The sequence below is a fragment of the Zerene cesonia genome, chromosome 11, assembly GCF_012273895.1.
Source record: "Zerene cesonia ecotype Mississippi chromosome 11, Zerene_cesonia_1.1, whole genome shotgun sequence".
NCBI lineage: Eukaryota > Metazoa > Arthropoda > Insecta > Lepidoptera > Pieridae > Zerene > Zerene cesonia.
In genome coordinates this window covers 7873956-7889830 of record NC_052112.1, presented here as the reverse complement: position 1 = coordinate 7889830, position 15875 = coordinate 7873956, and the positions used below count along the sequence as shown (strand labels likewise).

The window sequence follows — 15875 nt, the reverse complement described above, 5'->3', positions numbered from 1 at the left end:
TTTTTTTTTTTTTTTTCAACTGTATCGTACCAATGGAAGGGTATCGGTACCTGTAATACAGATTAATAACTAGTACGGGGCCAACGTTTTGTTTGTATGTGTGCATATGGTTGAGAAATAAACTTATTTTTATTTATTTTTTATTTAAAAATAACTGCATTATAATTTCATTATTTTCAGGTGTTTAAGTCTGCGACAGAGAAAGTAAAAGAGAATCAAATACGACAGGAGATGGAAATTGTTAAGAAATCAATAGAAGAGGCGAAATCGACCCCAACGGAGATCGAAGCAAGCAGCGCAGCGGCGGTGTTCGAATTCGCTAAGAACATTTCCTCCGCCTCAGATCTTTTAGCATTAGTTCAAGCTTCAATACAATCCAGTCAAGCCGCTAGTACAGCGCCTATCGTGCAAACGATGGACCCGACGCCCATCACTTCTGTACAACCAAGATCTTTTGGTGACCCGCAGGATCAAATGGAAAGGAAACCATATAACCATTTGGATGATCTTGGTACTCAAAATCGAATACCAACTTTGGGGGGAAATACAGGTTCCTTAGGAGGAAATCAAGGTTCCTTAGGAGGAAATCAAGGTTCCTTAGGAGGAAATCAAGGTTCTTTAGGAGGAAATCAAGGTTCTTTAGGAGGAAATCAAGGTTCCTTAGGAGGAAATCAAAGTTTCGATAGTTCGAATAATTCTTGGCAAACAAATTCCTTTTTCGATGTTGGCGTCAACCAACAACAGAGTAGTAACTTTAATGCTTATCAAATGCAACCCATGCCACTGGGCAATTTTAACATTCCTCCTCTAGTGTCACAAAATGATTTTAATTCAGGTCCAAATAGAGATATGCAATATAATCAACCGCAAATGCCTCAGAGCAACTTTAACGCCCCTGGCAATTTTAATAATTCATATCAACCACCATCGGGTAATCAATTTAGTCAAGCTTCTAGAGGGAATTTTATGAATGGAAGACCACAGGATAATCATCAAAACAGACATAATAATCCTAATCAGCAGCAGTTCGGAAATAGGCAGTTTGGAAACTATGAGCAGAATAATTACAGAGGTCGAGGAAGAGGTTACGGAGGATCCCAAAGAGGTCGGGGTAGGGGTTACTATTAGTATTAACTTAGGATTATAAGTATGTTTTAAAACTTGTCTCAAAAACCATAATGGTTTATGAATAATGGAAGAAATAAAGGTATTTAATTATTGTATGGTGTATTTTTATTTAACATCATTTATTATAAAATTACATAAGAACCTTGATATATTTATATACATAAGTTTAAAAAATAAATGTTAGTATGCTCCCATTTCCATGATGGCATCAATGTGTTCAGTCTCTGGTAATATGTCTATTTCAATTGGCTCAGTTTTAATTTTGCCACCTTTGGAATCCACACTGAAAAATCTAAATAGTTTTGATAGGTTTATAATGGAATACGCAGAGTGCGAGAGCCAATCAGCAACTAGCTCTTTAAGTATTTGAAATGCAGATACGACTTGAGGTGACATTTTGATTCCTGAAAAATAAAATATTTCGATTAGAGTTGATAAAATTTAGGCTCGATTCGCTGTACTATGGCGACGCCTGGCCTCCGTCGCCCATGATTGCATTTTTAATATTCATTAATATTTCAAATGCTAAACTAAATTAATTGTAAATAAATTTTCCAGATGTGAAATGTTTCATGACTACAAATTAAAAACAAATATATGTTCCTAATATATTGTATATCTACAATACTTCAATAGTATGTAATATGTATGTATACTTACTCGAGTTGTTCTGTTTGTTAAGATCAAATAGAAACAGAAAGAAATTGATCTGCAAATAAAGGTCCTTCTCTGTATATTCTCTGAACATAAGACCTTTTTCACAAAGTCGACACAGGGGGTAGCCAGCTTGGAAAGTCTGCGGCATGCGCGTTGTACGGTGGCCGCATGCTGGATCCTCGCACGATAACCACCCCGCGTAATACTGAGTATGGTACTGCCTGATTTGCAAACACAATTGATTTTGTATACAAGGCAAATAGTCCATTGGCTTGTATGTACACTTCTCGTTTTGGCAACGCTCCAAAAACGTTACACTCTCTTTATCTAATTTTATTATTGTTTCTCTTATTCTATTCTCAGCCTTACAACTTTCGTTTACACAAATGAATGTAAATTCTTTGCAATGTCTGTATTTTTCCTTTTCGTTTTCGACTTCATAAGTTTCTGTATTTGAGTTTTCTTTTTTGATCATATTTCTATATCCGGATGGGTCTAAGCCGAGACAGTCGGCGACCCGCGCCGGGTCCATACCTTCGATTGGTTCACATATACGCGATATAACGGGGTGAAGTTGGTGTGCTAAGTAGTATCTAAAATCAATTTTAAGAAGTTCAGAATTTTTTAATTCTTCTATGTGATATGCTCTTTGTGTAGCAGAGTGGGTGGTGCCATCTTCACAAATGATATAGGGCACGATGTCACCCTTTTTGAATCTCCTACTGTTCTTGCTATTTAGCCTTAAAGCGACTTGAACGTGAGGTTGGGCATTTTTGTCCGCGTATTCGTTAGGACTTTTGGTTAACTGCTTAGTTATGGTCAAGAGCGATAATGGTATTTTGTTATTCAATAGATCTTCTTTTAACTTATTTAAATGTGTTTGTATACTCTCAATCCTCTCATCAGCACTTTGCTCAGACAGAATTTGTTTGAGTATAAATTTCCCTGCTTCAGCAGCTAGTTGGGACCAATCACGTCTAACAATATCTAATCCTTTATGTTCTTGGCTGTATATTAGTTCACCGTTTTTGTTTCGATTTATTACAACCGCTGCATATTTCTTTTTCTTGAGTAATAATAGGTACTTAAAAACTCCATCAATATCCAATTCAATTTGTTTATATTTTTTATTAATTTCTCGCTTTAGATCATTACCGATTTTAAAAACATAATCATAATCCAAACAATTTGTGTTTATCATTAAACTATCAGTATCGCCATAAACAACGTCATAATTTAATTTTTGTACAATTTCTTTAGTATCCATGAGAATTTCCCTGCCTTTCATTGTAACAAGGGCTGCTAGTGGTTTAGCATAAAATCTTGAATGTGTGAATCCTAAACACCCGTACATGGAATTGGCTGTCAATTTTAAAGCAGTTTGTCTGATATTATATTGCATATACTGCTCTGGAGGCAAATCTGGTGATTTCATAAGCTTTTTCACTTCTCGTCTACTCTCAACAAGTTTTCGAATTTGTGTAGGTAAAACTCCAAATTCGGTATTAGGACCCGGTAGTATCAAATTACTTATATCATCATTAGAATTTGATGTTATCTTTCTTTTTATCGTTGTGAAACAAACATTAAACTCTTGAATAATACTGGGATACAGAGAATTGAAATCCATGAGGAGGATTAATTTATCATAGAAACCTTTCTTAGGGTCTAACACCAAACCTCCTGAATAGGCAGCCTTTTTCTTTCCTTGCTTTTTATTTACACCCGTTTCCTCTTTATCCTCATTATCAGGATCATCAGATAAATTTTTTCTCCCGTAAATTTTATCCGGGACGATATAATTTTTCTCAGTGAATGCGTGAAGTAGTAGAAATTCATTCCTTTCCGATCGACCTCCTAACAGAGTTCTAGACATTATGTTACCAGCAATTTGAGTGATTTGTAAGGCTAATGGTATGACATTAAGTTCACACATCATTTTGAGAATATAGGATGCATCCTGCATCGTCAAAGTAACTAGTTGTAACAAATCATTGCTACTTTCATAATAACGAGGCAAATCTTCGATTGCCACATCAAGACGTTCACCTTCTTTCATTTTTAGCACGTTAATGCACAACGTGTCTAGATCGAAACTTCTAGCCCTAATGAGTTCCATGGCTGAAATTTTAATATCACATACTAATCTACCCAAAAAGGCATCTTTGGCAGCATATTTCTTTTGAGGTGCTACAGATCTGTTAAGTCTTCCCAAACGCGACCAATTTGGAATTTTCAAGTCTAAAATATTTCCTATTAGTAAATCCTGTTGGAAGCCCTGCAAGTCGTGACCGACAACTAAATCTGGATCCAATTTCCAAAACTGAACCATAAAGCAATTTAATAGTTCTCTTTCTGTATCGCATTTTGATAGTTTTGTTGCTTTGTATTGAGGCAACTTTTGTTTTAAATCAAGGGGCCAAAGTTCGTTACATTTTGTCATGACTGAAAGAAAATCAAATTTAATGAAATTCAAATCATTCAAACACTTTGTTGCCTTAATTCTTTTATAAAACACTTACCACAGAAATGCTGTTGAAATGGTGGGTTGGGTGGTGGTTTATGTATGGGGAAGTTACTATGTGCTAGACAGCTAATCATTAAAATCTTTGTTCTATTTGTTTTAGGATCTGTTGCAGTTCTCATGTTAATCTGAAATTATAATAAAATATGGAAGTAGTAAACTTTTCTTTAGTAAATTATTCTAAGTTTTCAACAGCTTTTTATATATAATATTATGACAACTCACAGTAGCTATAACAATGGGTGGGGGCTCCAAATCTTCATCGCCTCTCATAACATTAATATTTTCCATATCATCACAATTTGCTTCCAGTTTACACAAAGACACTTTAGCCTGAACATTGTCAGGTTCCACAATTTCCAACCAGCAAGGACCTTTAATCTTTCTCTCTAGTAATAACATCTCCAATGATGATGTGTTAGCACCAAAAATATGTGAGAAAGTTAAGTATTTCTTGTTTGTGGGTGGTGGTGGTATTGATGCCTAAAATTAAAATAATTGCCTTTTATAAGGTGTATGACCCTGGCTACACACATTATACTAGCCGTGCCACCTGATTTCACTGATGGTATTATATATGCCATTAGCTTTCCTTAATTATCTAACACTGAAAGAATTTTTCAAATAACACCTGCACTTCCTGAGATTGCACATTGAAACAAACTCTTCAGCTTTATAATATTATCAGTCTATACTGATATTATACTGTATCTAACTACAATTATACTTATAGAAGTAGTTAGATACAGTATACATTGTTTACCGATATTTAAAATGAAAATCCTTAGCATTCATGCCTGAATTTAATTGTGTATAGGAAACATGTATTTAATCCATTACTCTTTTTAGCCAGTACATGTATTTTATGAGCATAAAAAATCTATTTATCTAGATATCTAAGTATATATCGATGGCCTGTCAGATTTTTCTAATATTATTTACCAACTTTTAGCCCGCAGCTTTGCACTTGCTTAGTTTTAAACATTTAAGCATAGATACAGAGTATGCGACTTAGTTTTATACTATGTAGTGATGCTACTTTGCAAAAAACAAGTAAGTTGTAGCCCTAGGCTAGAAGTATGTTTGTTTTTTGCATTTTTATCCAGATCCATATTGTTGATATTTAATATACTCACAGAATACTTCACTTCCAAATAATCACACTGAGCAGGAATATCTGGTATATTGAAACAGTAATTCTTTGTGATTTTTCTAGACTTAAATTCCTTAAGACCCAATTCCGATGCTACTGAAGTGTTAAATTCTTGATAAATATCCATAATGGTCACTTCTTCATCTGTTGGTTCTAAAGTTACTGGGTCTAGTTTCTATAAAAAAAAATCATTAAAATATTATAACATAAAATAAATAAAAAGGGATAGTAGACAATTTTACAATATTTTGTTAAAAATGAAGGGTGTTATGCAAAAAATATTTTATACATTTCTAGGTAAACTAGCTGACCCGGCAAATGCTGTTCTGTCTTACTCTTATCATTTGAAAAATAGATGTTTGCCGACTCTCAGACTTATCCGATATGCTCACAAAATTTCATGACAATCAGTCCAGCCATTTTGGAGAGAGGGGAAATTCTTGTGTCACATTGTTAGTTACCATACCTAACATTGTGACATAAGAATTTTGTATATATATATTTATACACGCAACACACACAACCTTTGACACCCAAAGTACTTTTCTCATTCAATCAAATTGCATTATGAAATATTCCTGTAATATAAAGAATACTTACATATTCCCTAGGTAGCAAAAACATCTGCCTATTAATATTCTTCACAACCAAACAGCAGGACACACATCCTGCTTTCTTATTAGCTGGATTCACATACACTTTACCAAACAAGTATACTACTCCTGGCTTCACATACCTGTCCTCCCATGCATCTAACCAGTAGAATTTAAGGACCTCTTTACCATCTTTATTTGTCTGTAAAGGCAATTTTCCATCAGACTGTATAGAATTCACAACATGGTTATCACCCATTTGCTCATTCCAAGTAGTATGCAATGGTTTTAAATCTTTTTTCAGTTGTTTAGTGGGAAATATTTCAAAGTCTTCATTCATGAATTCTTCAGCTACATCTGTTATAGTATTGGCCGTGCTGGGGAGCTCTTCTTTTATCTCCTTGATTTCTACTGCTGCATCATTACTGAAATCATCCCCGAAATCAATGTCTTGTGTATTAAATTCTTCTATGTTCTGTGTTTGAGAATCTTCTAGTTCTTTTTTTATTTCCTTGTCTATTTTCCATAAGCTTTTTTTGGGAGCAGCATTGCCATTTTCTATCAGAGGTGGGCTTTTCGTGTCTTCTTTCTAGAATGTTGAGAAATATGGTGATCATTATAATTACTCAGAAGTGGTAAACTTTAATAAAATCCCTATGCTTAAGAAAAAACTTACAATTTTCTCTTGCTTTATAACAGGAGGTTCATCAAGAATTACAGTAGCAACAGATTTCTTAACAGATGATGATAGGGTTTTAAAGTAATTCTGAGCATCTGACTTAGCTGATTGTGTGTTAGCCTTAGGTGTAGCTAAGGGCTTCGGTTTTACAACTGCTGGACCACTACCATCCAGATCAGACATAATGTCAGACAGAATGTTGTCTTCTGATATCTTAACATCCTGTAAATAGAAAATTAAAATATTATAGAACACAAGTTGCAATTTAAATTATTGTTGGTGGTATCAAGTTGCATTGGGAAGTTTTATTGGCCAAGAATATTATTTACTTACACAGTAATGATACCTTGAGAAACTTATACTTGGAATATTACTTAAAAGTTGCACAATAAAACAACTAAGATTTATTTTGATGTGCTGTATTGATGCCTTATTTAACATTAAATTTATTATTAATTTTCAATATTACTTTTATGTAAGCATTTCATGAGCTTAATAGTTTACCTCCTTCTTCTTAGCAGGCATAGCTCCTAAAAGGTTTCTAATGTTACCCTTTCCTGCAGTTGGAGCCACTCTGGCTTTTCTTTTAAGACCTCTTCCATTTTCTTTAGTGTCTGATGCAACATATGTGTCTTCGATTTCATCATCATCAAATATTTCTCGTCCATCTTCCACATAACCAGTACCATCTAAAAATAATGTGATAGAATCTATAGCTTGAATTATATATTATTTACCTGTCCTGCCATGCATCTAACCAGTAGAATTTAATTTAGTATTTCTACAAATAGTAAAAGTAGATAGAAATGACTTAAAAAACAGCAGAAATTTATCTATAGTCACCATCTTCGATCCAATCTTCTTCCTGCCTTTGCAACACACGTTCACTATACTCCCTCTCATCAACAGTGTCATATACGTTTTCAAGTTCGTCTACATCATATTTATGCTTTGATCCTTTATTTTTGAGGTTTTTCAACTTTTCAAACGCTGACATTCGCCCATGCTTATCTACTTTTTGGCGTTTAGCTCTTTGCCCAGCTGTAAACAAAACGAAAACTTATTTACCAACAAACAATAACATACCTTCACTTCGAATCTAATATTCTTCAACCTACCTAAGGAGTCTGCCATTTCAAAGAATTATGAGAACAAATTATTATTTATTAATGTAAAAATACGAAATACATCTCAATTTAAATTTTACTAGTTTTGTAAACCATACCACACATATTTGTCACTTTGACGTTTTAAATTGGCGCCAAATATTGACATTATTTTCTACGATTACGGTATTACCATGCCATTGTCTAGTGATTCCGTATTAATATACATTCTACTCTTTGCTAAACATAATAACCTAATTATATGTAGATCCAAGACATGATTTTCCATTTAGATTATCTACCTTCATTTTAATTGTGCTATTAAAAATATTGAATATTTGCAGAAATCGTAGTAATGCTGAAAATATGCCTCCTGGGTAACCTGGTGAAGCTCTAGTTACATTTTAAATTTTATGCACTAAATGTTTAATCGATTGAAAAACAAAAAGACGTCCTTTGAACTTTTATGAATTTTACGTTAGATATTCTTAAAACAATCTTTATCTTTAATGTTGGCAGCGCTGGTTAAACAATATCGAACTCATGTCCCTTATTTTGGGAAGCTGGCGCCTGGCACTTGGCAATCGGCATTTGGCATTACGATTTCGCGCCAAAAAGTTTGTCAATGTGTCAAAGTTGGGATTTGTGTTTTAATTTCTGTGCTTACTAAATATTTTCTGTTTCTTTTGTGTTATTGGGTTCTAAGTTAAATAAATACCAAAAAATGGCTATGAGAGATTATGCAGCTGACAAAGGTGAACTTATTATAATTAACATTAAATACCGACATAAAAAAATAACAATTTTACTATAACTTGTATTTGTTTTCAGAGTCCTTTAAAAACTTTTTTATCGACTTTTGTCAAACCGATGATGAGGGCCATAAGTTTTTTAAATATTCTGAACAGCTAACCAAGGTAGCACATAGGGAGCAGGTATGTTTATATCACTTTAGGTTAAGTTAATACGATTTTCCAGTAGTAATTTTAACGTTTCCTGTTTTTTTTTTTATAGATAGCATTTGTAGTTGATTTGGATGATTTGCATGAAATGAATGAAGAACTTTGTGAAGCTGTAATCAAAAATACTAGGCGTTATACAAATATGGTTTCTGATGTAGTGTATGATATGCTACCAGATTATAAACAAAGAGAGGTAAGAATTATTGTCAGTAGTAATCACTTTCTGTTTTGGAGCAAATATTTATAAAATATTTCTTTAAGGTTGAAGCCAAAGATGCCCTCGATGTATATATAGAGCACAGAATTATGTTGGAATCAAGAAACCACAGAATTCCAGGTGAAATGAGGGATCCTAGAAATAGATACCCACCAGAGCTCATAAGACGATTGTAAGTTTATCTCCATAATATTCTATTAGATGATATAATTTTTACTGAATTTTCCTAGTTATCATTGTATATTCATGTCTATTTGGTGTCTAAAGTTTAGTGATTTTTTAAAATGTGTGTCTTAATTTCCAGTGAAGTATACTTTAAAGATTTATCTACATCAAAATCAGTACCAATCAGAGAAGTAAAAGCTGAACATATTGGCAAATTAGTCACAGTGAGAGGTATGATATAGTAAAGAGATAAAAATATCATTATTTTTACTGTTAACTTTACAATTTACTAACTATTTCATACAACACCCATGTAGACGAGAGAGATGCATAAATTATTATCAATATTATTATATTTTTTTAACCCTCACAATGAATAAAACACATTCTAGGTATTGTCACAAGGTGCACAGATGTTAAGCCTCTGCTCATAGTAGCGACATACTCATGCAGTGCTTGTGGAGCGGAGACATACCAGCCAGTAAGAGCACTGCAATTCACTCCACCTCCAGCATGTACTGCTGATGAATGTCGGCTGAACAAAACTGCTGGACAACTTCATTTACAGACGAGAGGATCTAGGTTCCAGAAATTCCAGGAACTCAAAATTCAAGAGCATGTAAGTAATTTATGCAATAGATGTGGTACATAATTTATGTTGTGTATATTAATAATGTTTTTAAGAACCATTCTGTTTAATATAGTTGCTACTCAATCGTGTCATTTTGGATAAATGAAAATTTCATATTTATAAAAAAATGAGGATCAATAATTAAAAATAAAACTTTCATGGGGTTGTAGCCTATAGTCAACTATTATACTTATTTAAAAATCTGTTATACATACTATATATACATACTTAATATGAAAAAAAAAATCTGATTAGTAATTAATGATTTATTTATTTCTATGTATACAAAAAACTTCAAAAAATTATATTGAATTTCTATTGAACACTTTTAGTAATTTTTATTAAAAAATGCAAATTTTATTTTAGAAAACCTGATGAAATTACAATTAATGTGAATTGTGTTTTATAATGTTGTTTTTTGAGAATGTTAAATAATTATTTGTTGTTATTATTTCACCTGTATAAGTGAGTGATTTGAACTAATTTAATGTGTAAAGACTATATTTATCAACAATTATTATCAAATTAATAAACAACAAAATAAAACCATACAGTGAATGTAATATATGTCTGCTATTATAGCCAATTCTGTACCTTTATCTCAATATATATTTATTATTGGTGCATTAAATAAATTAATTCCTATTATAGTCCGACCAAGTGCCAGTGGGTCACATTCCCCGCCAGCTATCTGTTTACTGCCGCGGCGAGACAACTAGACGCGCTCAGCCCGGCGACCACGTGGCGGTCACTGGTGTGTTCTTACCACTCTTGAATGCGGGATTCCGACAGATGGTGCAAGGGCTGCTGTCTGATACTTATCTGGAAGCACATGTGAGTTAATATGAAGGACATGAAAATAAATTGCAAACTATTGCGTGAAAGGACACTTGTCAGTAAGATTTGGTATATAGGTTATCATTGTATTTTCTTGTGTTTGATTTCACGCGAGCAATATTTAGAAATTAAAAACGGGGAGGAGGTCTCCCCGTGGCCACGCTCGCTGTAAAGTGTTCGAAACGTCGGGTTAATGATATAATGAATAAATCGCAATTAAAATCCGTTAAAAAGTTTTTAATTTCTAAATATAGGTTATCATTGTTTGGGAACAATGCTGTGATGCTCTTTTGTTATACCAACCAAAAAAGAAATATGAGGAATTATCATTTTTCAATTTAGTTTTGTTTAATACTTGCTCAGGAGAATATTTAACTTGTAGAAGGATTAAAAGAATCAGTAATCTAAGTCTGAATGATCTTTTAAATATATTTACTTTTAAAAATTACGGAAATGATACAGAATATATTTAAGTTAAAAGTAGAAAGCATAACTTTTTTCATATTTACAATTCTTTTACTTTTTCTTACCTTTGACATTATTTCAAAATATTTTTCCTTAGGCTGTAACTTGCTTAAACCAAAGTGATGAAAGTGAGCTAGCTGAAGCACTGACAGAGGAGGAATTGGCGGAGCTAGCAGAAGATGACCTATACTCTCGTATGGCCAGAAGCCTGGCCCCTGAGATTTATGGACATGAAGATGTTAAGAAAGCCTTGTTGCTGCTTTTAGTAGGGGGAGTAGATAGGTATGTATTCAGTTAATTTGTTTTATTGTTTTTTTTTCATTATGAAAGTCAATTTATTTTTTCATAAACATTATTAATAATTTTATTTATTTTATATGCAATAATGTTTATAATATACTATGACTTTTTTTTGATTTATAAAACTGTGCAGGAATATGTTTTAGCAGTGTAATAATGCTTCATTACAAAAATGGTACCTTATTTATTTTGTATTTGTAATTTATATCTTTACTTCAAAGGCGTCCCAATGGCATGAAGATTCGTGGTAACATAAATATCTGTTTGATGGGTGACCCTGGGGTGGCGAAGTCCCAGCTGCTCAATTACATCGACCGGTTGGCGCCGCGCTCGCAGTACACCACGGGCAGGGGCTCCTCTGGAGTCGGTCTTACTGCGGCTGTTATGAAGGTATTGAAGACGCAAGTTTTATTTGATGTTGTGTTCTAGTTTTGTTTCCAGGAAATTTCCAATGTCCGCCTTCCAAGGTTTTGATAGATATGATAGAATTTTTTTATATTAGGTGAATTGGTTTTTATAATAGTTGTTAAAGCTTACTTAAATTATTCTGTCCAACAAGCGGCATTGTCATTATAAAAAAAAGTAATTGAAATGCCAACTAAAATTATAAATGTGGGAGTTATTCTGTCTGTCTACATGTACATATATTTATGAGAAAAAAACAAATTTTATGAGTATTTTTACCTAATCAATGTATTAAAAGCTATAAGTTCCATACAGGCTTTTCCGCCGTGGGAATACAATATACCAATGGCGGGAAACCCTATATATATATATATATATATATATATATATCCGAATATAAGACTAATTTTATATCTTTGTCTTCCAAAGGATCCATTCACTGGCGAGATGATGCTAGAAGGCGGCGCGTTAGTGCTCGCAGACCAAGGCGTGTGCTGCATTGACGAGTTCGACAAGATGGCGGAAACTGACCGTACAGCTATACACGAGGTCATGGAACAACAGACTATCAGTATAGCTAAGGTAATGTATGAATAAATTGTATCTATATAAGCATATTATTTTTATAAATGTGTTATAAAAAATAAATTAATAAATAAATAAATATGTTATTGTAACAACCATAAAAAAAGATATATATAGATAGATAATAAAGAAGTAAAGAAGTTTGGCCTAATGTATTACATTGCTACAACTCCTTGATTATGCTATTCTAGCTTTATGTTTATGGTTCTTTCTGTAACATTTATTTTCATTCAAATGTCTGATCGGAATTTTCGAAATTACGGTGTGTTTTATGACGTATTTTGTTCACTTAACACAATTATTTTTACGAAAATGCTAAACGTCCTACAAATTGTGAAAACTAGACCAACTTCGATATAATCGCTCGTTTTTGGAAGTCGGTTGATAATGTGTAGAGTAACTTGATATATAAGGTTGTGCAATCCCCAGGCGGGTATAATGACGTGTCTGAACGCGCGCGTGTCCATCCTGGCGGCGGCGAACCCGGCGTACGGCCGCTACAACCCCAAGCGCACCATCGAGCAGAACATACAGCTGCCCGCGGCGCTGCTCTCGCGCTTCGACCTGCTCTGGCTCATACAAGACAAGCCCAATAGGTACTTCTAGGATTAGATTAGGACAAGCCCAATAGGTCTACCAAATAAATTCACATTGTACTACTTGTACAATGTGAATTTATTTGGTAGACATGAAAAACAATCAATTGATTAAACTCGAAATTCAGGGTTGGAACAATTTGCATAATTTTAATTTTGTGGAAGTTATGCAAAGGTTTGAACAGTGAAACATAATTAGTGTTGCCAATTAACGCATAACTTTTTTCGTGATTATTATCTTATTTATAAGTAAAGATAACCTTATGGACATCTGTCCCTGTATGTGAGTGTATATCTCAAATTGAAGATCCACAAATATTTCAATCTATATATTTAATTTCTTACCTCTAATGTTTCAATGATAATAATGATGGTTGTTATTCGTTAGGGACAAAGACCTGGAGCTGGCGAAGCACATCGCGTACGTGCACCAGCACTCGTCGCAGCCGCCGAGCGAGGTGCGCGCGCTCAGCATGCGGCTGGTGCGGCGCTACGTCGCGCTCACCCGCCGCAAGCAGCCCGCCGTGCCCACTCACCTCACTGACTATATTGTTTGTGAGTGTTCTCGCTTAGTGGGGTATACATAGAGCTCTATATCTAGAGCGCATGTAGAGCTACCTAGGGTACCTAGGGTAGAGCATCTAAAGCGCATCACCTAAAACGCGACACCTAGAGCGGTGTATATAGAGAACGCCACCTAGAGTAGAGCAGCGAGCGGTGAATCTCTATATTCATCTCTATATTCTACACACTCTTTCTCTATACACGTACAATGTAATACCTAGAGCGCTGGATCAGAGTGTATAATCCACATAAAGAGCAGTACCTATAAGATACATAGCGCGTTTTAGTTTGTCTCACTTTTATTTGTAGCAAAATATGTAGCTAACTCTATAGAGTTATGTTTTATGTTTTTTTTTGTATATTTAGAAGAAGACTTTTAAGCCACTTAATAGACATAATTTATATAATTATGTTTCTCACAGCGTCATACGTAGAGCTGCGTCGAGAGGCGCGCAATAGCCGCGACGTGACGTTCACATCAGCGCGGAACCTGCTCGCCGTGCTGCGGCTCTCAACTGCGCTCGCCAGACTCAGGTGAATTTTAAACGATAGCTTCACATAATATGCATTATATAAGTTATAGATACTTTATGATAATTACGTTTATTAAAGGTTGTATCTCAATCATTTCATTTAAATATTACTTAATATGCAGTGATTGCACTACTTAAAATAATAAGGATCGAATTGAATATTGAGTGTATATGTATATTTACGTATCAGGTTATCGGATGTGGTTGAGAAGGAAGATGTGTCTGAAGCAATTCGCCTCGTCGATATGTCGAAACAGTCGCTGCAACACGTCGAAGAAAATGTTCAAAGGTACTTATTATTATTTGTTTGTGTTTCTATATATATATCTGTGAAGATATCGTACTAATACTATAAAATCAAAATTATAGAGGTATAAGCGCAACAGACAGAATCTTCGCGGTGGTGCGCGAGCTGGCCGGCGGAGCCAGCACGGTGAAGATCGCTGACGTCATCGAGCGCTGTGTGGACAAGGGCTTTAAACCCGATCAGGTATATTTGTTTCTGACTTTTTAACGGGAATTTTACTCCAAGGAATATTGTTATTAAACACGTTAAACTGTCCGTACTTTTTAGTAGATTATGTTGACGCCTTTGCGTTCACGCTTATGCACTGGAGATCTGTCTTAGACATTTGCCATTGTGTCATCTTAATTGAAATTGTCCAAAGACGGAGAACTATTACTATTCTGTATAGTCTAGTATATAAACAGATAACCTTGGTGGTTAGTGTGGATAAGTGATGGCGCTTGACGACACGACTCTGTCTTTTTCGCCTCAGTGAAATTAGTAATGCTTTAAGACGTTACTGTAATCCATGAGGGTTTCTTTACTAAATGTATAGTGTGGGGAAAAAAAAATTTATAGATTTGGGATTCAGTTAACTCTTTCCCCTCCTTCCAGGTGGATGCGTGTATCGAAGAGTATGAAAATTTGAACGTATGGCAAGTGAATCAAGTGCGGACCAAAATTACGTTTATGTAACATTGATGTTTGATAAGATCTGTTTTGCCTATGTAGCTATAAGTTTTGTGAATGATCAATAAATATTTTTTTTTAATAAATACTGAAATTGTTTATTTTTTTTTATAAATATCTGTGTATCTCTCCTATCATGTTTATGCAATAGGAATTATTTTTAAAGCGCATAGATGATTTCGATAGAAATATAATAAAGAGTTATTCCATATTTTGTTACAACTCCTTGTGCATTTATAGGATTAACTAATAAATTTCGTAAATTATACAATTTAACAAGTATTCTTATTACTTCGTTAATAATGTTGATGAACTACAAATAAAAAAAGAACTGATTAGATTTAAATGAGCATTCTGTTGTTCAAAATTATGAAATTGTTTATTGAGAAAAATAAAAAGACGAAAGGAAACACAAACAGGCGAAACAAACAGTAAAGAGTTAATTAGTAAGCGAGTGAGAAGTATAAATAAATTAAAGCGCGCTTGACAAGTGCTAAAGTTTTCATGTGGGTCGCGGAACGGGTCACGACTCTCGACCGAATTTCACATTCCGAATGTGTGGATATGTTGACATTAACTTAAACAATCGAATGCAGGAAATGCGCAAAAGGAATGACCTATTTCATATAAATGTTCACAGAATAATATTTTTCAAAGCAATGTTATAAAAAACGACGAGACGTTATATTAGTATGTATCTATAGTCAGTATCTATAGATGCTATGTTAGCATCAAATAAATTAATTTATTTGAGAGTTCAGTGTTGGTTTAGAAATACGATGACTCGATTAGCTACTGC

At 34.0% G+C, this 15875-nt stretch overlaps 3 protein-coding genes across 3 annotated transcripts in view; 2 read left to right on the top strand and 1 right to left on the bottom strand.

Moving 5' to 3' along the window:
- LOC119830580 (uncharacterized protein CG7065-like) overlaps positions 1 to 1195 on the top strand; it is a 17774-nt gene extending 16579 nt beyond the window's left edge. The window contains exon 20 of the mRNA XM_038353649.1: positions 181 to 1195. Coding sequence (XP_038209577.1) covers positions 181 to 1128 — 948 coding nt within the window. The 3' untranslated portion in view covers positions 1129 to 1195. The remainder of the gene's footprint in view (positions 1 to 180) is intronic.
- Positions 1196 to 1288: 93 nt separating this feature from the next.
- LOC119830329 (DNA polymerase alpha catalytic subunit-like) lies at positions 1289 to 7974 on the bottom strand. Its single transcript, XM_038353301.1, has 10 exons — positions 7853 to 7974; positions 7578 to 7775; positions 7239 to 7423; positions 6732 to 6956; positions 6063 to 6644; positions 5446 to 5637; positions 4535 to 4792; positions 4308 to 4437; positions 1789 to 4230; positions 1289 to 1532 (listed from the first exon to the last, which is right to left on the bottom strand). The coding sequence occupies exons 1-10, from the start codon at positions 7866 to 7868 to the stop codon at positions 1309 to 1311; spliced, it is 4452 nt and encodes a 1483-aa protein (XP_038209229.1). The 5' UTR covers positions 7869 to 7974; the 3' UTR covers positions 1289 to 1308.
- Positions 7975 to 8433: 459 nt separating this feature from the next.
- LOC119830321 (DNA replication licensing factor Mcm7) lies at positions 8434 to 15164 on the top strand. The gene is made up of 16 exons (XM_038353291.1): positions 8434 to 8595; positions 8672 to 8775; positions 8855 to 8995; positions 9064 to 9191; positions 9324 to 9415; positions 9577 to 9803; positions 10467 to 10649; positions 11215 to 11399; positions 11639 to 11807; positions 12252 to 12404; positions 12837 to 13003; positions 13392 to 13558; positions 13990 to 14101; positions 14291 to 14389; positions 14470 to 14590; positions 15002 to 15164. Exons 1-16 carry the CDS (start codon positions 8565 to 8567, stop codon positions 15080 to 15082), a joined length of 2160 nt encoding a protein of 719 aa, XP_038209219.1. The 5' UTR covers positions 8434 to 8564; the 3' UTR covers positions 15083 to 15164.
- The last annotated feature ends 711 nt before the right edge of the window (positions 15165 to 15875 follow it).

Excerpts from the sequence above, each read along its gene's own strand:
- LOC119830329 (XM_038353301.1), bottom strand. Across the intron at positions 4,438-4,534 it reads CACCCATTGTTATAGCTACT|ATTAACATGAGAACTGCAAC; the intron begins GTGAGTTGTCAT and ends TTATAATTTCAG. Across the intron at positions 4,231-4,307 it reads ATTTCAACAGCATTTCTGTG|TCATGACAAAATGTAACGAA; the intron begins GTAAGTGTTTTA and ends ATTTTCTTTCAG.
- LOC119830321 (XM_038353291.1), top strand. The coding sequence starts at position 8,565 with ATGGCTATGAGAGATTATGCAGCTGACAAAG. Across the intron at positions 13,559-13,989 it reads CCTCACTGACTATATTGTTT|CGTCATACGTAGAGCTGCGT; the intron begins GTGAGTGTTCTC and ends TGTTTCTCACAG. Across the intron at positions 14,102-14,290 it reads ACTGCGCTCGCCAGACTCAG|GTTATCGGATGTGGTTGAGA; the intron begins GTGAATTTTAAA and ends TTTACGTATCAG.